The following is a 27,053-nucleotide window of genomic DNA, read 5'->3' as shown; positions in this document are numbered from 1 at the left end:
CCTTGAGCTTGACGAAGGCTTCTTCGCACTCCTTCGTCCAAGCAAACTTGTTATTGCACCTTAAGCACTGGAAGTAGGGATGGCCCTTTTCTCCGCTAGCTGACACGAAGCGAGACAGGGCTGCCATCCGACCTGTTAGCTGCTGAACTTCCTTCACCGTAGCTGGGCTCCTCATCGCCAAGATGGCGGCACACTTATCCGGGTTGGCTTCTATTCCTCTTTCAGTCAAGAGAAATCCCAGGAATTTTCTAGCCTCCACGCCAAAGATGCATTTCTCTGGATTCAGCTTCAACCTGAACTTGGCGATTGTCGTGAACAACTCCTCCAAGTCTGCAACGTGCTTGCTTTTTTCCGGCGAGGTCACGACCATGTCATCGACGTACGCTTGCACGTTCCTTCCCAGCATCGGTGCAAGTACTCGATCCATCAACCTCTGGTATGTGGCCCCCGCGTTCTTCAGCCCAAACGACATCACCTTGTAGCAGTAGCACGATCTCTCCGTCATGAAGGCAGTCTTCTCTTCATCCATGGGATGCATCTTGATATGATTATACCCCGAGAAGGCATCCAGGAAGCTCAACAACTTACACCCTGCAGCACTATCTACCAGGGCGTCTATGCTTGGTAAAGGATATGAATCCTTTGGGCAAGCCTTGTTCAGATCAGTGAAATCGACGCACATGCGCCATTTCCCATTATTCTTCTTCACCAGCACGACATTTGCCAGCCATTCAGGGTACTGGACTTCCCTGATGTGGCCTGCAGCAAGGAGTTTGTGTTTCGTCCCTGATCGCCTGCCTCCTCTCCTCGTTGAACTTTCTTCTTCTTTGTCGCACTGGCCTCACCAAATTGTCCATCGCCAGATGATGGCACAAGAAATCGGGATCGATCCCGGGCATGTCCGAAGCGGACCATGTAAAGGCATCCAGATGCCGTTCTATCACCTCAGCAATCTGGTCCTGGAGCTCGACCTCCAGAGATCTTCCCAGCTTGAAGATTTTTCCCCCGATTTCTCTCTCGAGCCACTGCTCGACGGGTTTTGGTCTGGTTTCTCTGGTGATCACCGCCCTGGCGATTCCCAGTTCCCTCGCTTCCTCAGGGCGATTCCTTGCCTCTTCCTCCTCCAGACCAGCGTTCCCCTCCCCCAGCTCAGCATCCACCATCTCCACGTCTCTTCCGGCGGTCTCTTCTGTTACCGTCGATCTGGGCTTCACGCCGGGAGGCGGGGTGGTCGTTACGTAACTCATCGATCTCTTGTTTTTCAGGCTATTCTCATAGCACTTCTTCGCTTCTTTCTGATTGGATTTGATGGTGATCACCACCCCCTCCATAGACGGCAACTTCACCTTCATGTGCCGGGTCGACGGTATGGCACCTATCCTGTTGAGCGTGGGTCTTCCCAACAGGATGTTGTATGCTGAAGGAGCGTTTACAACAAGGTATTTGATTCTCTCCGTTCTTGAACCCGCCACATCTGTAAACATAGTCCTCAATTCTATGTACCCCCTGACCTCTACCTGGTCACCTGCGAAACCATACAAACACCCTCCATAGGGCCTCAGCTGGTCAAGGGGCAGCTCCAACTGCGTGAAAGTCGACCAGAACATCACGTCTGCCGAGCTTCCTTGGTCCACCAGTACCCTGTGGACCTTTCTTCCTGTTGTTATCAACGAAATTACTATGGGATCGTTGTCATGAGGCACAACATCCCGGAGATCTTGCTTGGTGAATGTAATATCCACTTCCGGCGAGTGGTCTTCAAACATATCCACCGTCATCACAGACCTCGCGTACCTCTTCCTCCGTGATGCGGTGCATCCACCTCCTGAGAAACCCCCTGCGATAGTGTGGATTTCCCCGTGCGTAGGCATCTCGTGCTGCTGAGCCTCTCCACCTGCTGGTTGGGAGCTCGACGCGCCCCCCGTCCTTTTATCCAGCAAGTAGTCATTTAGGTACAGTAGATATGGAACAACCACAGTAGGCTGAGGCTCCCTTCTCAACAGCCCGATTCGCCTTGGCAATAACACTCTTGTTCTGGAATTCTGTAGAACTCCAATGCTGGTCCAAGGTTGCTCGAACAAGTTGTGGAATTCAGGTCCCCTTATCTTGACCATGCCTAACTTTACTCATAGCATTTTTAAAGATACGGGAGGCTTTTGTATCAAAAATGGATCTAATGAGTTGGTCTTGTTCCATATCCCACCTATACTCTTTCTGCATGTAAAATAAATTAGAAAAAAAACATTGTAGAAAAATAAAATATCATTTTAAATGTAATCATAACTCAAATTACCTTGAACTCTCCAAACCATCTATCTCTAAGCTCAAGACGAACCTTCTTCCAAGTGGGACTGGGTTCATCATATTTTTGCTTGATGATTCGTGAGATTACATTGGAAGGTCCATTTGCAGGTGAAAAACTATGTTCAAAACATATTGTCAAAATGATATATGAAAATTAGATCATATTTACGAATTACAATTAGATTAAAATATACTTACTCTCCTCTTTCTGCATGAAGCCAGGGTCTTTGATCAACTACATTGCCAGACTCATTGTCAGGTGTAAGAGAGTCTTGTATCGATGAAGGTTGATTCATAGTTGGCTCTGTAGAAAAGGTAGTAGGATTTGATTCTCCTACATGATGTTCAATATCTTGTCCGTGAAGTGTAGGAAGTGGGGCGGCTCCTTCATAAATAGGATGTGTAGACTCCATAGTTGTTGGAAGAACAAACGAAGGGGGAATGTTGGTATTGGGTAAAGATATATCATCAACACGAACACCTCGACCACCACGATTAGGTGCTCTACGACCACCACCTCTACCCCTTGGTGTCATCTGCAAGTAAAAAATATTACATATATAAGATGTAATTAATACAATAATCAAAGTGGATCAATCAATTTTGAATAAACAAATAAAGTAATCATGATCAAAAGACTCAAACCTGATTGTGTTTTCTACAACCAAATATGTCAACCAAATATGTCAGTTATCTTCCCTGTTATTCACTACAATTATGGGAAACCACAATAAAATTAATGTTAAACATAATTTGGACAAGGTATACAATCAATTTTAATGCATGAATTACCGAAGAGGTATCTGTGTCACTGAAATCACTCTCAATGTTATCCTCACTTGAAATGTATTCCTCCTCGTATTGTTCATCTATGTTTGTTTCATTTAGTAATTGTATATCTACTTCTTCTCCCCCCCCCCCCCCATCAACATCAGCAAGAGAATCATGAATAAATTCTGGATCAACATGTAGCACTACTTCAAGTTGTAGAAGCTCATCATCTTGGTATGGAGTGTCATGCTCAACCTCACTTACTGTGTTATCAATGATTCTAATACGAGCTTTTGTTTTAATTACTCCCAACCAACCTTGGTGTCCCTCTGGATATTTGGTGTAATAAACTTGCTCTGCCTGTTGGGCAAATATGAATGGATCATATGCTTTATTATATCTCCGTGATTCTTTTACTTGAACGATCCCATAGTTCTTATCTACTTTGGTTCCTATATTAGAAGTATTATCAAACCATTCACACTGGAAGAGAACTACATTCATTATTGGAAAGCCAGTATACTCCAATTGAATAATATTAGACAATATTCCATAAAAATCTGACTCTGATTGACCATTGGTTCCTCGTACATAAACACCATAGTTAGTGGAATTCATGCCTTCACTCCAAAGAACAGTGTGAAATTTGTATCCATTGATAACATAGATAGACCATGATTGAACTTTTCTCTTAGGACCCCATGCTAAGTTAACCAATAATGGATCTTCAATATTATTTTCTGGATTTAGAACCTAAACAAAAGATTATAAATTACACAATGTCTATCTAAAAGTAAAATTTGTATAAAAGGCAAATTATAAACATACATATTGTTTGAACCATGTAGCAAAATAGGATGAAATGTATTTGCCAATTTGAGCTTCTGAAGCAGTAGGACTAATCTCTCTTAAATATTCAACATAAATACTGCAACAAAGAAATTGATTATTCAAACCTCATGCAACATAATTAACTTTCTTTTCAAATGAGTGAACATTGTCTTACTCAAAGTATGGTTGAACCTCTTCACAGTTTTGAAGAACATACAATTGGGCAACATCAAAGTCTTTTTGATTTAGATAATATGTCATGCATTTTCCGATTTCTCTTCCTGGATAATTGAAAATTGAAATAGGAGGAGCACGTGAAGAACCCTCGCCTACTTCAAGATTACAAGGGATCCTAGTCCTTCTTGTTTCAACATGATCAGGATAATAAAATGAGGCAAATGTAGATGTTTCCTCCACCAAGTAAGCTTCACAAATAGAGCCTTCCACCCTCGCTTTATTTTTTACTTTTTTTTTTAGGGAGTGTAAGAACCTAAAAAAGAATATGGATGTACATAATTTTAAATATTAAATAAATAAACAACAAATATTATAATAGTGATTAGTAATTTTATACCTCTCAAATGGATACATCCAACGATATTGGACTAAACCACCAACTTTTGCCTCGTAAGGTAGATGAATTGGAAGATGTTCCATGGAATCAAAGAAGCTTGGTGGAAATATTTGTTCCAATTTACACAATAACACAGGAATATTTTCTTCCATAACTCTTAGGTGTTCAACATTTAGTGTTGTCGAACTTAATTCTCTGAAGAAAAGACTAAGTTCAATAAGAACTTTCCAGATTGATTTTGGTAATGCTTCAAATGCAATTGGAAGCAAACGTTGCATGAACACATGACAATCATGACTTTTCATGTCATGTAACTTGCCTTGATTAAGGTCAACACATCTACCCAAATTGGAAGCATATCCATCTGGAAGCTTCAGTTCTTTAACCCATTTACAAATAAAGACTCTTTGGGATTTCGTAAATGTATATGCTGCTTTTGGTTTGATAAGTTTGCCACCACCAATGTCTTTCAACTCTAGCTCTTTTCGATTGCATATTTCTGCTACATCCAATCGAGCCTTGTTTGTGTCCTTAGTTTTTCCTTTGATATCCATCACAGTGTCAAACACATTCATGAACACATTTCTCTGTGTGTGCATAACATCAATATTGTGACGTAAAAGTTGAGTTTTCCAATATGGCAACCTCCAAAATATACTTTGTTTCTTCCAATTATGTTTAATACCATATTCAGGAATATTTTGTTGTTCTTGTAATTTAGTGCAAACTGGTAAGTGTGCAACCCTATTCCAAATGTCAAGACTAGACAAACGTGGAGGAGGGGGATCAGTCTCAACAAACTTCTTCTTGAATGCCTTTTTATTCTTCCTAAATTGATGATCAGGTGAAAGAAATTGATGATGACAGTCAAAAAAGGATATCTTGTGGCTATGACTAAGATAAAAAGCCTTTGTTCTTTCCATGCATATAGGGCAAGAAAGTCTACCAGAAGTCATCCAACCCGATAACATGCCGTAAGCTGGAAAGTCATTAATTGTCCACATCAAAGCAGCTTTCATCATAAAATTTTGCCTTAGTGACATGTCTTAAGTCAATATCCCTTCAGTCCACAAGGTGCATAAGTCATCTATAAGTGGTTGCAAGAACACATCAATCTTATGCTTTGGATTTGAAGGACCTGGAACTAAGATTGTCAAAAACATAAACTCTCTCTTCATGCACATGGAAGGTGGAAGGTTGTATGGGGTTAGGATAACTGGCCAACAAGAATAACTTTTTCCATATTGACCAAAAGGATTAAACCCATCTGCACATAAACCTAATCTGACATTTCTTGGGTCTTGACTAAAATCTGGATGCATTCTATCAAAATGCTTCCAAGCTTCTCCATCAGATGGATGAGACAAAATAGACGGGTCCCTTTGATTCTCACTATGCCATCTCATGTGAGGTGCAGTTGCCATTGAAGAGTATAACCTTCTAAGTCTAGGAATGATGGGAAAGTACCACATTTTCTTAATAGCAATTTTCTTTTCAATTCCCCTCCTAGTGACTGTCTTATATCGCTCCATTCCACAAATAAAGCAATTACTTATACTTTTATGACAATGTTCCCTATAATACAACATGCATCCTTTTGGACAACAATCAATTTTCGTACAACCCAAACCCAATTTTTCCATTGACTTCTTAGCTTGGAAAAAATTATTAACCATTCGATGATCTTTGGGCATAGTCTCCCCCATAAGTTGGACCATTCTATTGAAACATCCTTCAGACATATTATAATCAGATTTCAAGCTTAGAGCTTCCAAAGAAGCTGACAATTCTGAGTGATTCTCGCATCCTTCCCACAAGGGTGCTTGTGCAGCCGCAAGCATGTTAAAAAAATTTCGAGTTTCAAGATCAGGATTTTCCTCCATGTACTCAGATCCAATAACACTCTCTGGTTGCATGAAATGTGCATTTGAGGGGCCCACATGATCCATTATCATTTGATGGAAACGACCTAATTCTTCTTGTTGTTCACAAGTTCCATAACATGAACTGGAAACATCCACTGGGGGGGATTGTGGCAATTCTTCACCATGATTTGTCCACCAATAATAATTAGGCATGAATCCCTCTTGATAAAGATCCCACCCAACTTGATCCACATACTTGAAAACTTTACAACTACATTTAATACAAGGACATCTTAACATTTCACCTTGTTCTTGAAACTTTTCTTGACTAAGAACATATTGTAGGAACTCATACACTCCTTCTCTAAATTCCTCTGTCAGATGTTTGTTTCTGTCCAATCTTTTATACATCCACTTTCTACCTTCGGGGATTTCCATTAATGCAATCTGACTACAACAAATTCTTAATGTATACACTTGTTTTAGGAGAGAGAAAACAGAACACTGAATGGAGAAAGTAAAAAATGGATGCAAATATGAAAGTATTGGGTTGACAGGAAGAGAAACATACCAAAGTAATTGAGTTGATAAGCTTAAACTTAAATGAAAAGAAACCTGATTTTGTATCACCAATATAAATGATGCAGTTCAACAATTAATTTCTATTTTTTTTTGTTTATCTTTACTTCACTTTTACCACTTCTTATCAAAGCAATTGAGTTGATAAGCTTAAACAGTTAAACGAAAAGAAACCTAAGGACACTTTTGGCAGTATATTGGGCTCTATTTTTAATCTTCTAAAATAATGGTTTCAAATAAGAATGTGTTGCTTATGACTTTGTCTTGTGAAACTCATGGCTATTTTTTTAGTTTTAACTTATTATGTTGACCATTACTCGTCGTTTATATGATATATTTCAAGCTAACTTTTACCACTTCTTATCAATGCAATAGCATGATGTAGAAACTAGAAAGCATGATGTGTGGCTACATGCATAGCTTCCTCTACATGGCTAAAGTATGAGGTGCCAGATGTTAGCCTTTCAACCCATTCCTTAACCTCCAGTATCATTTAGCATTTTTTAGTGTGCCAAAGTATACTATGCTTTAACTTCACTCCTACTCAAAAATGCATAAAACCTCCCCCTCTAAACCCTTTGTACAATGTCCTCATCATTCTGCTTTGTTGAGCACCAATTCATTAACTCTTTCTTCCCACCGTTAAGCTCCATTAATCCCCATGATCCCTTCAGGAATAATGAAGCCTTCTAGAGGAAAGCTTCCTCTTCCCATCATTATCATCACAACCTGTGTTCTTGTTTTTGTGGCTATCTTGTATGCAGAGAGACTCAGTTTCCTCTCTTCCAAGTCCATTTTCAAGTTCAAACCATGTCCTAGACAAATCACCAAACCAAAGTCGAGTAAGTCAGCTTCTCATATGCCACAACTATATACCTCACCTCATCTTTGCCTTCTTATGTTTTTATCTATTATGAGTTTGATTCTAATGCAATTATATCTCATCATACAATGACAGTCCTAGCAGGTGACAGAAAGGCAGATGAAGAGGTTGTGATTGTGAATGCATCATCATGGATTGATGACAGGTTTGATTTTGACCCTGAGGAGTGCAATGTTGCCAATGGGAAATGGGTGTTTAACTCTTCAGTAACGTCTCTCTACTATGACATAAGCTGCCCATATATAGATAGACAGTTTTCTTGTGTCAAGAATGGGAGGAATGATTCTGACTATCGTCACTGGGAGTGGCAGCCAGAAGATTGCACGTGACAGCCAGAAGATTGCACCTTGCCACGGTAAGTTCCTCACTCCAACTTGCCAATTGTAATTGTAGAACTTGCTTTATGTATATAAACATTTTTATCATATACATGTATGATTAGTTTATGTAAACTACATTCCAAAATGACTATATTTTGCAGTTTCAACCCAAAGCTAGCCCTCAGAAAGCTTCAAGGGAAAAAACTGCTATTTGTTGGGGATTCACTGCAAAGAAACCAGTGGGAGTCTTTTCTCTGCTTGGTAGAATGGGTCATACCTCATAAGCATAAATCTATGAGACTAGCTCATTCGGTCTTCACTGCCTAGGTATTGATATATTGATGAAATGATGGTCAAATATGTTTACTCAGCTCAAACAGCTATTAACTAGAACAAAACTTAGATGCAGTTTTACATATGCTTTTGCTGTTGTTTTCCAATCAGAATTGGAGTTTCACTTCAATAGACATAACTAAGATGAAGCTTTAAGAAAATAAAAAATCCTAAAGAATACGACTCTAGGGGTAGCTATTTTCAATCAATCATATAGCCAAAAGACAGGCATACCGTTCCCTCGCACCGCTCACACCGTTCGCCTCCGCACGGCTCCGCTCACACCGTTCGTCTCCGATCGGCTCCGCTCACACCTCCGTTCGCCTCTGTTCGTACCTCCGTTCGCATCACGACAATCACCTACAACTTCCTCCTCCTCCGACCACCGTTGCAGCTTCCTCCTCCTCCGACCACCGCTGTAGCTTCCTCTGCACCTTTCTTCACTCCTATAAGCAATTTTGGGTATTTCGTGCCCTAACAACACCTGCACTTCCAAATAACTCCAAAGCTTAAAAAAGAAACAAATTTCAAATTAAAAAATATAGCATTTGTGTAAAATTAAAAATAAATATTAAATAAATATTTAAATAACCATGATAGTAAATATGGATATTTTAATAATTAAAATTTAATAATTAAAAAACTATTTACAATTTAATTCTAAAAATTTATTTATTTTTATAAAATTAAAGTTATTTTAAAGATATCATTTTATTTAAATTTAATTATATAGGATAATTTACTTTTTTTTAAAGGATTAATTTTATTAATAATAATATTTTGTTATGTAATTTTATTTAGAATTTTTATTTGAGCTGATATTTTAAAAAGAGTATTTAATAAATTTTATTTAAATTTAAGAAATTACAAATATATTTGACATATATTTTTTAAATAGAAAACGAAACCAGTAATACAACTAATTATTTTTTAAACGGATGAGTACTCATTAATATTCAAAAGTGTGTGTGATCCTTGTATAGTTTTTTAAAATAAAAATGAATTATTATTATTATTAATAGTAGTAAAATAAACAATTATATTTAGCGACCAAAAGAAATTCGGTGGCTAAAAAATAAACATATTCGGTCGTTAATTCGGTTGCAGATATATTTTTCCCAATTTATTCGAAACAGCCACCACTTTAGCGACCAATGGTTTTGTCACTTATTAAATGTGATTTTTTTTTCTAGTAAAATTATTGGGAGCATAATTTATATACTTAAAACTTATACATTTAAAAGTCGTATACTTTTTTTATTAAGAGTTGAATAAAAAAAATTAACAATCAATTACAATAAATTAAATCGCATTTTGACTTTTTTATATAGTTTTTTTATGAAATATTTGTCTCATATTATGGCGACTAAAATAGTTTATTTTGGTTCATTTTGCACCATATTGTAGGGTGAATCTTGAAAAATAGGAAAGATCTTCTTCAAAATAGTGAACGTTCATTAGCTACCACTCTCACAAAATTCACTTTCAAAAATTTCAGAGTGTAAAATTATAATTTGATATAGAAAATTCATTTCATATAAATTATACATTAATGAAAATTATACATTTTGTGACTGATTTATATAAATGAAAATAAAGTGAAGATATATATATAATATATCGAGATTTAGAATCTTCATCATCATTTGATCTGATATATTGCACGGATTTAGCAGAAACAATGGCAAAAGTGTCTTGGATTTTTATGGCCAAAGACTTTGCAACGACCACCTTTTCCGCAGGGATGGTTTAGACAAAGAGAATTACAATGTTTATCGTCCTGTGTTCGTGGGTTGCAACTTCGTACACGGTTGTCAGAACAACAATACACATCCTTTTCTTCTATATCTTTTATGCTCATCCATTCACCTAAATCCTTCACATCAGTGTCCTTCATCGTTGATTCTGCTCCTCCTATATCTTCACACACCAATTATACATTATTCTAACACAATATCTACCACAATCACATACATTCATCATTAATACATGCATGCAACATCACATATACTTTTAACTGAATCTAAAATGGTTAATGCATGCAACTTATAACAAGAAAAAGTATAACCAAACTTTCTTAGTTTCTCCGATAATGAAACTCAATTTACCTAAGAATAAAACGATGACCAGAATGCAAGCAAGGAGTGGTAAACATGTTTTTGCTGCTATTGCCATCTTTATTTTATTCTATCACTATATCTCACCCAATATCAAACTCAAACAATAAGAGAAGGAAAAAATAACAATTATTTTCTGTGTATTAAAATTCTTCTAAAAACTATTCATATATATAATGGAAAATTATTGTTGTTGATAACCATATTAATACAAACTTCAATGTACTCATATCAATTACCCTTTATTTTAGAAACAAACTAAATAAAAAATAGTAATACAAACTGTTCATAACCATATTCGCATCACATTTTTATATTTTAAAATCATAATAAGAAAGAATCTATTTTTAATCAATTTAATATTATTATAATCATAATTATTATTTTTCAATCAACCAATATAATTTTATACCATGATTCATCAATAATTTTTTTTTTAAAATTAAATATTTCACCTATTAATATTTAAAAAATTACATTAATTTAAGAAATGTTTTAATTTCTTAGATTTATCTTTTTAAAAATATTTTGAAAATAAAATAGAGTAATAAGTTTTTATATGAATAAAATTTTGATAGATTTAGTTTTCACCCTAATTCCATTCATCAATGTATTGGTTAAATCATAGTGTATTCCTTGAATCTTGAAAATTGAGTTTACTAGAGAATAAAATGATGAGAAGAATGACAACAAGGGTAGAAGAGTTGAGGTTGAACCTTGATATTTCCATTTCTAATTTAGTTGGTAGTGTTGGGTAGACAGTAATAGGTTATATTGTGGTTTGATATGTATATAGAAAGATAGTCTTTGAAGTCTCTACTCTCTATAAGGGTTGAACCACCCATGAAGTGGGTCTATTTAATTTTATTACTTCTTACTAATAAAAAAAGGTCATATTTCTATATTTTTTTATTTAATTGCTTTTTAGGAATAAAAGAAGCATTGCGATATATATATCACTAAAGGGACATGCGTTACCTGCAAAAAAAAACTAGCTTTATTAACATAAGTTTTTTTTATCGACAAGAAAAAATAAATAAATATGGGTCACTTCCAGAGTGGTCCAACCCTTATACACCATCCTGAACGCCTAACAAATAATTCAACCTAACAAAAATGATCAATTTCAAACGTTAATTATTTATATAAATCTTAAAAACGAGTTACTAAAGTCATTTAATCTATATAACTTACAAACTACAATAACAATCATGAAAGAAAATAAATTATAATTATTTTTAAAAAACACTTCATTTTCCTATCATGGTTTAAGATAATCTGTATGAATCGAAATAACTAAACTATTGCACATGCTAAAAAATATAAGACCGAGAAAACATCTGGATAGTGATTAAAAATAATTAAACATTTCGATAGGAAAAAAATGTTTATAACATAATTTAAAATTAATAAAACTCATCAAATTAGGTGTCTAAATATTTTTTTTTATCGACAAAGAATAAAATAAATTAAGAGGGACACTTTAAGAGTGTCTCAACCCTTATACAAGAACCACCTTTCACAAAAAAAGCTAGAGGCAGCCAAAAATTCAAAACACAGGCAGAAAGAAGAACAAAGTTGCCAATGTTGTTGCCAAATTATTAAAAAAAATGTACAAAAAACATTTTTGACAGCAGGCATAAAAACCTGCACAAACCCGTGTGCTTAGCAATATAACCCTGGTTGCACTTAGGTTGGGTCTTCAACATCCAAAATAGAGGCCAACACTTCTACATTTTGGATAATGCTCACGGCTTCCATGATTCCAATCTATACATTTTAAGGTACCCTTGGATAAATATATTTGTCATCATATCCTTCATCTGCACTAAAACTACCAAAACTAAAGGATAAGCATCTTCCAACAGACAAAGCATAAGGAACTTGAGGATGAATCTGCACATAATTTGATTCACCTCTAATTCGTTAAGAAAGTTTGCCTTAGGGACGGGGTAACCAACACATACACCAACCAAAATTGGCTCCCTTTTATAGTATAAACCACAAAACCACTACAAATGATAACATCTTTGCCAAAGATTAGGAGCTCCCCTCCAGTTATATTGTGGTTTGATATGTATATAGAAAGATACTCTTTGAACTCACTACTCTATATAAGGGTTGAACCACCACTAAAGTAAGTCTATTTAATTTTATTACTTCGTATTGATAAAAAAAAGTTATCTTTCATTATTTTTATTTAATTTCTTTTTAGGAATATAAGAAGCATTGTGATATGTATAGCTAGAGGGACATGCGTTACTTGCATAGAAAACTGACTTTATTAACAAAGTTGTTTTTTATCAACAAGAAAAAATTAAATAAATATGGGCCACTTCCATAGTGGTCCAACCCTTATACATCATCCTGAACGCCTACCAATTAATTCAACCGAACAAAATCGATCAATTTAAAACGTTAATTATTTATATAAAACCTAAAAAGGAGTTCCTAAAGTCATTTAATTTATATAACCTACAAACTACAATAACAATCATGAAAGAAAATAAATTATGTTTATTTTAAAAAATAACTTCATTTTCTTATCATGGTTTGCGATAATTTGCATGAATCGAATCAACTAAACTATTGCAGATGCTAAAAAAATAAGACCAGGAAAACATCTGGATAGTGATTAAAAATAATTAAACATAAGGATAGGAAAAAAATTCGTTATAGCATAATTTAAAATTAATTAAACTCATCAAATGAAGTGTCCAAATATTTTTTTTATCGACAAAGAATAAAATAAATTAAGAGGGACACTTTAGGAGTGTCTCAACCCTTATAAAAGAACCAACTTTCGCAAAACTACAAAACACCGGCAGAAAGAGAAACAAAGTTGCTAATGTTGCTGCCAAATTATGCACAAATGTTGTACAAAAAACATTTTTGACAGCAAGCATAAAAACCTGCACAAAACCGTGTGCTTAGCAATATTACCCTAGTTACACTTAGATTGGATCTGCAACATCCAACAGGGAGACCAACACTTATGCTTACGGGCAAGAGTTGGCGTTTTGGACAAAGCTCACGGCTTCTAAGATCCTAATCTATACATTTTACGGTACCCTTGGATAGATATATCTGTCATCAAATCCTTCTTCTGCACAAAGACTACCAAAACCAAAGAATAAGAATCTTCGAGCAGACAAAGCATAAGGAACTTGAGGATGAATCTGCATATACTTTGATTCATCTCTAATTCGTAAAGAAAGTCTGCTTTAGCAACAGGATGAGCAACACCTTCACCAACCAAAATTGGCTCCCTTTTAGAGTATAAACAACAAAACCACTATAACTGATAACATCTTTTCCAAAGATTAGGAGCTCCCCTCAGTCATAATATGCAGAAAACCAAATATCCAACGCCTATAGACAAACAACATTTGATCCAACTTAGAAGGAGATGACCACTAATGATTGATCATCCACCAAGGGGAGAACTTTGTGAACAAAGAAGTACAATGCTTAAAAAAGGCAGCTAAAACCGAAAGCACCTCCTCCAAAACTACTTATAACACTAGCTTCCTTGTAATTGATCCGTAGGACACGCATCCCAAATAACCAATGCCCCTCAAAAACATCGGCACGCCTCCAAGGTCCCCACAATAGAAACCATCATAGTTTATGTTGTCTGCTCCACACAAGACCGGAACAAAAATTTACTAGGCCCCATAGAGAAAACCCTACCAACAGATGCTCTTTGCCATTTACTTAAGACCACACCCTTTGTTTTCTAGTGTAGGTTTAAGGAAGTAAAGAAAGCAAAGACACAGACCAGAGGATTCAAGGATAAAACCTCTCCATCCACATCCCATCCTAACAGTCCCAACTTACCGACTAACAACATCATCAACAAAGCTACCATACAACCTCTACAAAGCAACAAAAACTACCATACACCCTTAACCCTTAGTATTGAGATGATTCACTGTCTAAATTGTATAGGCAGAACAAAACTCCACTCCCCTTGTGTTGAACAGAATCTTAACAGGTGACAGAACTTCCGATCATCACCTGTAACTTTTTCGACAAAGTTCAAGATTTAAGAGCCAATCTAAGAAGGAAAAGTTGAAAGCACATACCTAGTTTGTCATCCAAAGTCTGGATCTGGGTTGTGCCTGATGGAATATTTCTTGCGCATTAGGTTTCCCTTGCTTAAAGATAACAATATTTCTTTGTTCGCACACGCCCATCGCTATTCCCAACCACAAACCTTTCCATACCAGAATTTGCTTGGTTCTGAAATGCACCAGGTGAAAGTTAACAAAGTGAGACTTCAAATCCGTATGTTGGACATTCAAAATTCCCATCCATCTAAGACATAAAGACCACACCCGTGCCACGAAGAATTCCAAGAATAGGTGTTGAGAAGTCTCTTCTGAAGTTTGGCATAACCCACATTCAGAGAAGCAACCTACCACTCCTCTTCTACTTAAGCTGATACGAGTTGGCATTTTATCCAAAAGAATTCTCCATGCAGTAGTCAAAGCATTGGTAAATGCTTTAACCTGCCACAACTGTTTGAGGAAGCCATCAAAATTGTAATTAGCTTTACTTTCATCCCATACACAATATTCATCTTCCTCCATATTTAGACCCCAAAGAAATACACCTGAGCAGTTGTTGTTTTTTAGTCGTTATGAAGTGTCTGAATATGATTGTAGATAGAGAAAGGAACATGGTGGACTCTGCCACGCATCCTGTTCCCATAAAGGGACTAAGATCATACTCATAAGAATGATAAAGAGCATATTAATAGTTATGAGGTAATATTGAATTGGATGAAAAAAGATACAAAAGGATTCACCATGCAGTAGTTAAAGCATTGGTAAATGCTTTAACCTGCCACAATTGTTTGAGGAAGCCATCAAAATTGTAATTAGCTTTACTTTCATCCCATACACAAAAGTCAACTTCTTCCATATTTAGAGCCCAAAGGAATACACCTGAGTAGTTGTTGTTTTTGAGTATTTATGAAGTCTCTGAATATGATTGTAGATAGAGAAAGGAATATGGTGGACTCTACCATGCATCATGTTCCCATAAAGGGACTAAGATCATACTCATAAGAATGATAAAGAGCATATTAATAGTTATGAGGTAATATTGAATTGGATGAAAAAAAATACAAAAGGACTTTCCATGCAGTAGTCAAAGCATTGGTAAATGCTTTAACCTGCCACAATTGTTTGAGGAAGCCATCAAAATTGTAATTAGCTTTACTTTCATCCCATACACAAAAGTCATCTTCCTCCATATTTAGAGCCCAAAGAAATACACCTGAGCAGTTGTTGTTTTTGAGTAGTTATGAAGTGTCTGAAATGATTGTAGATAAAGAAAGGAACATGGTGGACTCTACCATGCACCTTTTCCCATAAAGGGACTAAGATCATACTCATAAGAATGATAAAGAGCATATTAATAGTTATGAGGTAATATTGAATTGGATGAAAAAAAATACAAAAGGACTTTCCATGCAGTAGTCAAAGCATTGGTAAATGCTTTAACCTGCCACAATTGTTTGAGGAAGCCATCAAAATTGTAATTAGCTTTACTTTCATCCCATACACAAAAGTCATCTTCCTCCATATTTAGAGCCCAAAGAAATACACCTGAGCAGTTGTTGTTTTTGAGTAGTTATGAAGTGTCTGAAATGATTGTAGATAAGGAAAGGAACATGGTGGACTCTACCATGCATCCTGTTCCCAAAAAGGGACTAAGATCATACTCATAAGAATGATAAAGAGCATATTAATAGTTATGAGGTAATATTGAATTGGATGAAAAAAATACAAAACTATGAATATTTTTTATCAATAAAATATAAATAAAATTAAAAGTGAATTAATAGAAGGATGTAATTTAATTTCATATTACTATAAATGGATAATTTTTTTTATATTTTATAATATGGTGTACATGGAGAGTTCAAAAATTTTAACGAAATTCTGAGTAAATTATGTGCAAATGACATTTGTGAAGAAAGTGTATTTGGTGCATACGATTTTAATTAGTAGAAAAAATATAGTTATGTTGAAATTGTGCATGTAATCGCCAGTTGTTAAATTGGCGTGTTCCGATCTCCAGCTTACCAGAATCGGTGATCACCAGGTTAAAGATGAAGTCGCCAGATGTAGATTCAGGCGACCTAGTTATTGGAGATCGCCAGAGCAAGCACATCGCCAAAGATGAAGGAGAAGCAGATTATGAAGGCGGCCGACGAGACCACAGGGAAGGTGTATGAAGGCCCCTAACTCGCCAGTTCCAGTAGAGATCGCACTCCCAAGTTAGCTATGCACTGGGCAGTACCATGCATAAGTAACTTAGCCAAAATGAGAGTAGAAGCAGCGCCAAGTCAAGGAGGCTCCAGATGATGGCACGTGTACGACTGGATGCGAGCCACGTGTCCAGGACTATAACTGCCAGGAGAGAGAAAACAACCAGGTATATAAGAGTTCTCAACGAACTTTCTGAGGTACGCACGTTCAGATTATACTCTTTATGCTTGCGAGTTATAGAGCTTACTGTGAGAGAGGATTTGCACGGTTCTTGTTCTCTTAGTATTTGGTGATTCCGTCACTGACTTGGGCATTGGAGTGCGATCGGCCGCAGCGGCGCCGCTCTGTTTCTTTGCAGGTTCTTGAGGCGGATCTCGATGAGGAACGGAGGTGTGAAGCGGTGCGCACGTCGATCCTTTGACGAGGCAGTTTCCAGCGTTCCGGTCAACAGGCAGGATCATCAGGCGCCCACCGTGGGGTCGTGTAAAACTTGCTCCCATCCACAGCGTGAGTTCTTGGAGGTTTTCGAAGTTTTCCGCGTGGTTGTGTGCTGGTGCAACCATCGCTCGCTGTTTGCTTGAGTTTCGTTCGGTGAATTTGCGTTTTATACCGTTCGTTTGGGTTTTCGATCGGTGAAGTGAGGTTTTACTGCTGCTTACGCGTAATTTGTTCGGTGGAGTTCGAGTTCTTTCGCTCGTTTGGTTGTCCGTGGGGAAGCGGTGGTTTCTGGTGAAGTTGTGGTTTTCTTTGAAGGTTTACGGTGTTCTTGAGTTTTCTTGCGCAGTTTCGCACAGTTTTCTCCGATTGATCGTTGAATCGATCGTGGTTGAAGTGTCGTTCGCTGCATTCTGTGATTCGCTGAGTTTCATGAGAAAAATGAGAAGCAATCGCTCAAGTCCAATTGCGCCCGTCGCTGCCGAAGGCGCCGCTGCCATGACCATGGCGCAGATGGCAGAGATGATGCGTTCGTTGCAGGAAACTGTGGAAGCCTCACGCGTAGAGCAGGCGAGAATGCATGAGGACCTGGTCGCCTCTCACGCCAGGAATGAGGAGCTCAACAAGGTGACTGAGGAGCTGCGTCAAGCTCTTCAGGAGCAGCAAGGGCGTTCTTCTGCTGAAAAGGTGGCGCCGTCGTCGCCACCTCGTGTTTTCCCTATGCCTTTTGTTCAGGCGATTACTGACACGCCTATTCCCACGAGCGTGGTTCCGGTTAAGGCTGTCTTTACCGACGTGGAGGATCCAGAGGCTCATCTAACCACGTTCCATACGCAGATGATGCTGTCGGGAGGGTCAGACGCCGTCTACTGCAAGATGTTCGTGAGTACGCTCCAGGGAACGGCGATGGAGTGGTTTGTGAGCCTGCCTAACGGCCACATAACCAATTTTCAACAATTCTCGAAGATTTTTGTCGAGCAGTACATCGTGAATAAGGCACCGCCCAGGGTGTCTTATGATCTGTTCGATATAAGGCAGTACCAGGGAGAGTCCCTCAGAGACTACCTGAATCGCTTTGGAGCGCAGATGGTCAGATCGCAGGCTAAAGATGAAGAAATGTTGGTCTATGCATTCAAGAAGGGCATGCTGCCAGGACCATTCTGCGAGGCCTTGATCAGGGCTCACCCTGCGACGTTTGCTGAAGTCAGGCGACTTGCGGTGGCTCACATCGCCGACGAGAGTGAAGTCGCCGAGAAGAGAGGAAGCGTGGCTCCCGCCAGGCCACGCGCCCAGACCAGGATCCAGCCGCAGAGGGTGCTGGAGACGGCGGCGGCGGCCAGGAAGGACCAGAGGACTCACCATCCTTACGATAGGAGGAACAAGGGAAGGAGCCAAGGGCGCCAGCAACCAGCACGCCGGGAATACAATCGCCCGCCTAAGCACAAGTTTGTCATGGGACTGGCGGATCTGATCGCCATTCCTAACATATCTGCTAGGTTGAAAGCGCCTGAGAAGGTGGGCGACAAGGTGCTGGGGTCAAAGCCGGATGCCTGGTGTGAGTTTCACCAAGGCTTTGGCCACACTTTGGACTCGTGTTTGTCCTTGGGATATGATGGAGATCAAGCCCAAGAGAACATGGAGGCCACTCATCAAGCTCAAGAAGAGGTGGAGGCACAATTGGAGGACGCCCATGGAGGTCAAAGTCCACCTCAAAGGATTACAAGAAGCATGTTCAAAGCCTTGGGAGCTAGAGGACATTTATTTTCTCTTTTTGTAGTGTCTTTAGTTGAAGGTGCTTAGAGGGAAACCTTAGAAACCTCTTTTGTTATAGCATCTTTTAGGCTTTAGTTAGGAGCTTTAGGGGGGTGTATTAGTAGATAGGTGTAGAAGTAGAATAGGGGGTGCCAAAGTGAAGGAAAGGATCACACCTTCCTTGCTTTGCAAATAGGCGCCGGTTCTAGTTTGAATTAGGAGGGAATTTTGAATTGTTTTAGCTTTCTTTTTCAGCACCTTAGGCTATAAATAGAGGTGCCTTCCTTGTAAATTTCAGATTTGAATTTTATCTAAAGAAACTATACTCAAAATTGGAGTGAGCATTTGGAGAGCTTTGAGCTTCTTCTCTAGTCTTATCTTAAAGGACCATGGTTTCCTCAAGTGGCGGCTTCCACACTCATCTAGGAGCATCCATTCTTCTAGTGGCGTGATCATCCAACCATTCCTCCATCTTCATGAGCATTCTCTTCTCCTTCCTTTCTTCTTCTTCAATTTGTTCATGTAGCTTTGAGTTTTGAGTTGTTTTTGTTTCGGTTCCTTTAATTTTCCAGCACCTATATTCTGTTTGCTTCTTAATTCTGTTCGGTACTTTTGTTTTTAATTCAATTCTGTTCGGTCTCTTCTTTTCATTCTCCTTTGTTGATTCAATTTGACAATATTTGGTTCATCCAAATGAGTTTGGGATTTGGTACTTGTTATTGGTGAGTTCTTGATCTTAGAACCATGATCCAACTTCTAAGAAAGTGCCTCTACATTTTCCAGCTCAAGGTGATTCCTCAAAGTGTCAAGAATCTTGTTCTATGTGGCTATTGGAATCACATCATGTGGTATCATGAGTCTTAGGTTCTTCTTGTTTAATTGTTGAGTTGTGTGCACTTTATTTCAAGAGCTCTTTTTAATTTCTTGCAATTTAAGTTTCTGTTTTAGAATTGTATTTGAGTATTCTTGCTGTTTTTCTTTTGCTCCAAGTGTTTGTGGAAAGGTTTATGGCACTCATAATTTTTATGAGTATGGTTGCTCTTTTGGAATGGCATTATCCTTCCTAGAGTTTACCTTAAGCTTCCTTTCATTTGTTACAATTTGTGTTGTGTCTTTTAATTTTTGAATCATGTCAAGTTTTGTCTTAGTCATGTTATTCCATATATGTCATTACTTCTAGTAGTACTTTTATTGTTTTGATTGTTTCTTGCTTTGGTGTCATATAATTTTCTGCATTGATGTTGATCCTTTGTGCATTTTCTTTTTAGAATTGAGTTCATACTTGTATTCTAGACCTATACAAGTTCCAATACATCATTTTCTATTATGTCTTTGCTGGTTCATCATCCTGTTTTTTTATTCCTATTAGGATTCCTCTGTTTCTGAAAAAAGTGCTTACTGTTTTTCCTTATTGCAACTGATTTAGGTACTGTAAAAATCTGAAATTCTGGATTTGAGATATTCAAAGTGTTAGAAAACAATAGAAAAAAGAATCATTCAAAAATATGAAGTACACAAAAAATGATAAATAAAATAAAAAAAGTGTACATTCCTGCCGAAAAAAATACGGTAATCTGGCAGTGATTTTAAAAAGTTTATTTCTCTCAATTGGCTTACTGTTTTTATTTGATTCCAGTGCCATTTTTGAGTTAACATCTTGAAGTTTCTGTGGTATAAATTTCATAATCCAGTTCGCTCTACAACGTTCCAGTTAAATCAGTGAATATCAAACACAGTTTGCATAAAAAAAAAAATTTTCCAGTAGCTAAATTTTTTTTGTTTTCTTCATCTCCTCTAGTGCTTTTCCTTAGGTATTCTTTTGTGTGCCTACTTTTCTCATTGAGTTCTTTATTTTCTTGATTGTCTTTCATTCTTACTCTTTGAGTTTGTCTTACATATAGTATTCCTTTTGCAATTACCTTTTCCTTGCTTATACCTTTTCTTGTTTGTCTTTATTGTTTCTTTGGTTTTGTGGTGGTTTGCTCTTAAGATTGGTGTGCTTGCTTTGACATATTTCATTTGAGGATTCCAAGGCCTCAAGATCAGATTGGAGCAAGAACATTATTTCTTTGAGAGTGATATCTTTTTCAGCCTTAAATTCACTTCGGCAGTTTCAAGTGCAAAGCTCACTGTTTTTGCTAATTTTTAACTTGTTTGCTGTTTTGTGTGTTTGCTGTTTTTTAATTACAAATGGCTGGATCTTCAAGTGATGCATCCTACAAGCAGAATTCTCCTTCCAAAGCTTCCATTCTTGGTGAATTACATGAAGCTCAAAGAACAATTAGAAGGTTGGAGGAGAAATTGCAAAAGATGGAGGTCCAACAAACTAGACCATCTCCTTCTATCCATGATGGACATCATTCTCATAGACCATCTTCAAGAGCTTCTTCAAATGATGTTGGCCGTGAAGATGAGCATAGGAGAAGGAGACCTCCACCCCAAGTCCATGGACAAAGACATCATCACCAAGGGGAAAGAATTCACTACGGCAATGGCTTCTACCATGATGCAAAGTCCAAGCTTCCTTCGGTCAAACTACCTTGTTTTAATGGTTTTAGTGATCCAAATGTGTATTTAGATTGGGAGGCTAAGTGTGAACAAATTTTTGAGATCCATGAGATCCAAGATGAGCATAAGCTCAAGCTAGCCACCCTAGAGTTTAGTGATTATGCCATGAAATGGTGGCATGGGATTGTAAAGGACATTATCTATCACAAGGGTCCTCCCGTGGACTCTTGGAACTCTTTAAAGGATCATATGCGCGCTAGGTTTGTGCCCCCACATTTTAGGAAAGACCTCATGTTGAGACTCCAACGGTTTCAACAAGGCACGCTAAATGTGGATGAATATTATAAGGAGCTTGAGACGCTTGTGCTTAAAATTGAATTAGAAGAAAGTGAAGAAGCCATGGTTGCTAGGTTTGTGAGTGGTCTTAGGAAGGATATCCAAGACATTGTTGAGTTACAAGAGTATTCATCATTGGGCTCTTTAGTTCATCTTGCAATGAAGGTGGAAGCCCAACTTGCTAAGAAAAACTCTTTTAAAAATGCTTCCAATAATGGATACTACTCCAAGTCTTGGAGAAACAAAACTTCTTTTTCAAAACATCCTTCCAAAGATTCTTCTTTCAAACCCAAGGAATCTAAGCCATCAACATCTAGACCTAAGTCTCCCACTAGAACATCTAACACTAAATGCTTTAAATGTATGGGTTATGGTCATATTGCTGCAAATTGTCCTTCAAAACGAAGTATGTACATGCATGAGGGCATTGTAGTTAGTGAGCATGATTCGGATTCTTCAAAGCATTCATTGCATTCTCATGCATCTAGTGAGGAAGAGAGTGAATGTCCACTTGAAGGGGACTTGTTAGTTGTGAGAAGACTTCTTGGACAAGTTTCACAACCTTTTGATGAAAGTCAAAGGGAAAATATTTTCCATACAAGATGTCTTATTCAAAACAACATTTGTTCCTTGATAGTGGATGGGGGTAGTTGTTTAAATGTGGCTAGTACAAGAGTAGTAGATAAGCTTGGTTTGCCTACTATCTCTCATACAAAGCCCTACAAATTACAATGGCTTAGTGAAGTAGGAGAAATAATTGTTAATAAACAAGTCCTCATCCATTTCTCCATTGGAAAATACAAAGATGAGGTATTATGTGATGTTGTGCCCATGGAAGCCACTCATGTTCTTTTGGGAAGGCCTTGGCAATTTGATAGAAAAGTTTTACATGATGGCTTTACCAACAAATTATCTTTCGAATTCCATGGTCACAAGGTTACTTTAAAATCTCTCTCTCCAAGAGAAGTCCATGAGGACCAAGTTATCATGAAGAAAAAGAGGGAGAGTGAAAAAGATAAAAAAGATAAAAAAGATAAGAGTTCTAAGCCTACACTCCTTGTGTCTAGGCGTGACATTGAAAGGGAAATAGTGGCTCATCATCCTCTTTTTTTAGCCATCCCTAGAACTCTTAGCATAGAAACACTTGTTGATAGTCCTCATTGCTTGGAAAATTTGGTAGAAGAGTTCAAAGATGTGTTTCAAGATCCTCCAAATGGACTTCCACCTTTGAGAGGGATTGAGCACCAAATTGATTTGATACCGGGCTCTTCTTTACCAAATCGTCCCGCATATAGGACCAATCCAAGTGAAACCAAGGAAATTCGCCAACAAGTTGAGGCTTTGATTGAAAAAGGGTGGGTGCAAGATAGCATGAGTCCTTGTGCTATGCCTATCATCTTAGTGCCAAAAAAGGATGGCACATGGCGAATGTGTTCGGATTGTAGGGCCATAAATAACATAACCATTAAGTATAGGCATCCCATACCTAGACTAGATGATTTGTTGGATGAATTACATGGTTCAAAAATCTTTTCAAAGATTGATCTTAAAAGCGGCTACAATCAAATCCGTATCAAACCGGGTGATGAATGGAAGACGGCTTTTAAGACCAACTTTGGTTTATATGAGTGGTTAGTTATGCCTTTTGGTTTAACTAATGCACCAAGTACCTTCATGCGCCTCATGCATCATGTTCTTAGACCTTTCATTGGTAAGTTTGTTGTGGTTTACTTTGATGACATTCTCATTTATAGCTTATCTTTGAATGACCATAGGTTGCATGTTAGGCAAGTTTTGGAAACCCTTAGGAAGGAACATTTGTATGCTAACCTTGCTAAATGTATGTTTGCTCTTGATCATATAGAATTCCTAGGGTTTGTTGTGAGTTGTAAAGGGGTCCATGTGGACAAAACCAAGGTGGTGGCCATTCAAAATTGGCCTACACCGAAATCTTTGAATGAGGTCCGAAGTTTTCATGGGCTTGCTTCTTTCTATAGAAGATTTGTCCCAAACTTTGGTACCATTGCCGCACCACTCAATGACATAGTGAAAAAGGATGTGGTCTTTCATTGGGGAGAAGCACAACAAAATGCTTTTGATACTTTGAAAGAAAAATTGACTAATGCTCCCATCTTGGCCCTTCCTAATTTCACTAAGACATTTGAGATTGAGTGTGATGCTTCAAGCATAGGTATTGGGGCTGTTCTCCTTCAAGAGGGCCACCCCATAGCCTATTTTAGTGAGAAATTGAAGGGAAGTCATCTCAACTATTCCACCTATGATAAAGAATTATATGCACTTGTTAGGGCTTTGTTTACTTGGCAACACTATCTTTTTCCCAAAGAGTTTGTGATACATAGTGATCATGAATCTCTTAAATATTTGAAAAGCCAAAACAAACTTAACAAGAGGCATGCTAAGTGGGTGGAATTCATTGAGCAATTTCCTTATGTGATCAAACACAAGCAAGGCAAAATAAATATTGTGGCGGATGCTCTTTCTAGAAGATACACCTTGCTAAATCTTTTAACCTCTCAATATCTTGGTTTTGATCACATTAAGGAACTTTATCATGATGACCTTGATTTTTCTCTCCTCTATCAAGAGTGTCTTAAGGGAGGACACAAAGATTTTTTTATTCAAGATGGATTTCTTTTTAAAGGAAAACGTCTTTGTGTTCCCCAATGCTCTATTAGATTATCTCTTGTTAGAGAAGCTCATGAGGGGGGCTTAATGGGACATTTTGGGGTTGCTAAAACTTTGGATGTGTTGCATGAACATTTCTTTTGGCCTCATATGCATAAACATGTTCATAGTTTGTGTGATAAATGAATAGCTTGCCGCAAAGCTAAATCTAAAATGCATCCCCATGGTCTTTATACTCCTCTTCCTATCCCTTCAATGCCTTGGGTAGATATATCTATGGATTTCATCTTAGGCTTACCCAAGACATCAAAGGGAAAGGACTCCATTTTTGTGGTAGTGGATCGTTTTTCAAAGATGGCTCACTTTATTCCTTGCCACAAAGTGGATGATGCATGCCACATTGCAAACCTCTTCTTCCAAGAAGTGGTTCGCTTGCATGGGATTCCTAGGTCTATAGTGTCCGATAGAGATCCTAAGTTCTTGAGTCACTTTTGGAAGACCTTGTGGGGCAAGCTTGGAACTAAGCTTTTATTTTCTACCACTTGCCACCCACAAACCGATGGTCAAACCGAGGTGGTGAATAGAACTTTGGGACAACTATTGAGATGCTTTATTTTGGGGAATCCTAGAGTGTGGGAGAATTTACTACCCCATGTTGAGTTTGCATATAACCGAGTAGTAAATTCTACCACCTCCCATTCTCCTTTTGAGGTGGTCTATGGGTTTAATCCCCTAACACCTCTTGATCTTCTTCCTATTCCCCTTCTTGACGATGTCTTGTGCAAAGATGGGGATGAAAAGGCTTCTTTTGTACTAACTTTGCATAAAGACATCAAAAAGAGAATTGAGAAGAAGGTTGGCAAGTATGCTGAACTTGCCAATAAGAGGAGAAAAGCATTGTTGTTTGATGAGGGCGATTGGGTTTGGCTTCACTTGAGGAAGGATCGTTTTCCTACTCAAAGGAAGTCCAAACTAATGCCTCGAGGGGATGGACCTTTCCAAGTCCTCAAGAGGATTAATGACAATGCTTATGAGTTAGATATGCCTGATACATTCTTAGGTAGTCATACTTTTAATGTCAGCGATCTAACTCCTTTTTCTGTAGGTCTCCAGAATTCGTGGTCGAATTCTCTCCAACTCGGGGAGTATGATGGAGATCAAGCCCAAGAGAACATGGAGGCCACTCATCAAGCTCAAGAAGAGGTGGAGGCACAATTGGAGGACGCCCATGGAGGTCAAAGTCCACCTCAAAGGATTACAAGAAGCATGTTCAAAGCCTTGGGAGCTAGAGGACATTTATTTTCTCTTTTTGTAGTGTCTTTAGTTGAAGGTGCTTAGAGGGAAACCTTAGAAACCTCTTTTGTTATAGCATCTATTAGGCTTTAGTTAGGAGCTTTAGGGGGGTGTATTAGTAGATAGGTGTAGAAGTAGAATAGGGGGTGCCAAAGTGAAGGAAAGGATCACACCTTCCTTGCTTTGCAAATAGGCGCCGGTTCTAGTTTGAATTAGGAGGGAATTTTGAATTGTTTTAGCTTTCTTTTTCAGCACCTTAGGCTATAAATAGAGGTGCCTTCCTTGTAAATTTCAGATTTGAATTTTATCTAAAGAAACTATACTCAAAATTGGAGTGAGCATTTGGAGAGCTTTGAGCTTCTTCTCTAGTCTTATCTTGAAGGACCATGGTTTCCTCAAGTGGCGGCTTCCACACTCATCTAGGAGCATCCATTCTTCTAGTGGCGTGATCATCCAACCATTCCTCCATCTTCATGAGCATTCTCTTCTCCTTCCTTTCTTCTTCTTCAATTTGTTCATGTAGCTTTGAGTTTTGAGTTGTTTTTGTTTCGGTTCCTTTAATTTTCCAGCACCTATATTCTGTTTGCTTCTTAATTCTGTTCGGTACTTTTGTTTTTAATTCAATTCTGTTCGGTCTCTTCTTTTCATTCTCCTTTGTTGATTCAATTTGACAATATTTGGTTCATCCAAATGAGTTTGGGATTTGGTACTTGTTATTGGTGAGTTCTTGATCTTAGAACCATGATCCAACTTCTAAGAAAGTGCCTCTACATTTTCCAGCTCAAGGTGATTCCTCAAAGTGTCAAGAATCTTGTTCTATGTGGCTATTGGAATCACATCAGGATATCAGCTCGACGATCTGGTTAAGAGCGGGTTCCTAAATGACTATCTGCTGGACAGGAGGACGGGGGGAGCGTCGAGTTCCCAGCCAGCAGGTGGAGAAGCCCAGCAACACGAGATGCCTATCCACGGGGAGATCCACACCATTGCAGGGGGCTTCTCAGGTGGTGGATGCACCGCATCGCAGAGGAAGAAGTACGCGCGATCGGTGATGACAGTGGATATGTTTGAAGATCACTCGCCGGAGGTGGACATTACGTTCACCAAGTAGGATCTTCGGGACGTTGTGCCTCATGACAACGATCCCATAGTCATTTCGTTGGTTACGACGAGAAGGAAGGTCCACAGAGTTTTGGTGGACCAAGGAAGCTCGGCAGACGTG

The 27,053-nt window shown here is 38.0% G+C and overlaps 3 protein-coding genes across 3 annotated transcripts; all 3 read right to left on the bottom strand.

The window, feature by feature from the left end:
- Nucleotides 1–2,067: 2,067 nt before the first annotated feature.
- LOC137827190 (uncharacterized) lies at nt 2,068–2,800 on the bottom strand. The gene is made up of 3 exons (XM_068633418.2): nt 2,503–2,800; nt 2,294–2,420; nt 2,068–2,214 (listed from the first exon to the last, which is right to left on the bottom strand). The coding sequence occupies exons 1-3, from the start codon at nt 2,715–2,717 to the stop codon at nt 2,092–2,094; spliced, it is 465 nt and encodes a 154-aa protein (XP_068489519.2). The 5' UTR covers nt 2,718–2,800; the 3' UTR covers nt 2,068–2,091.
- Nucleotides 2,801–2,807: 7 nt separating this feature from the next.
- LOC137827191 (uncharacterized) lies at nt 2,808–6,421 on the bottom strand. Its single transcript, XM_090293433.1, has 6 exons — nt 4,481–6,421; nt 4,082–4,396; nt 3,904–4,003; nt 3,097–3,828; nt 2,950–3,013; nt 2,808–2,840 (listed from the first exon to the last, which is right to left on the bottom strand). Exons 1-5 carry the CDS (start codon nt 5,521–5,523, stop codon nt 3,011–3,013), a joined length of 2,193 nt encoding a protein of 730 aa, XP_090149559.1. The 5' UTR covers nt 5,524–6,421; the 3' UTR covers nt 2,808–2,840; nt 2,950–3,010.
- Nucleotides 5,527–6,783, bottom strand: LOC137824552 (uncharacterized). The gene has a single exon (XM_068630218.1). It carries the CDS (start codon nt 6,781–6,783, stop codon nt 5,527–5,529), a length of 1,257 nt encoding a protein of 418 aa, XP_068486319.1.
- Nucleotides 6,784–27,053: the final 20,270 nt, after the last annotated feature.

This window comes from Phaseolus vulgaris, chromosome 8 (genome assembly GCF_051622355.1).
Source record: "Phaseolus vulgaris cultivar YP4 chromosome 8, ASM5162235v1, whole genome shotgun sequence".
Lineage (NCBI taxonomy): Eukaryota > Viridiplantae > Streptophyta > Magnoliopsida > Fabales > Fabaceae > Phaseolus > Phaseolus vulgaris.
The sequence above is the reverse complement of the archived record's forward strand: the minus strand, read 5'-3'. Positions and strand labels throughout refer to the sequence as shown.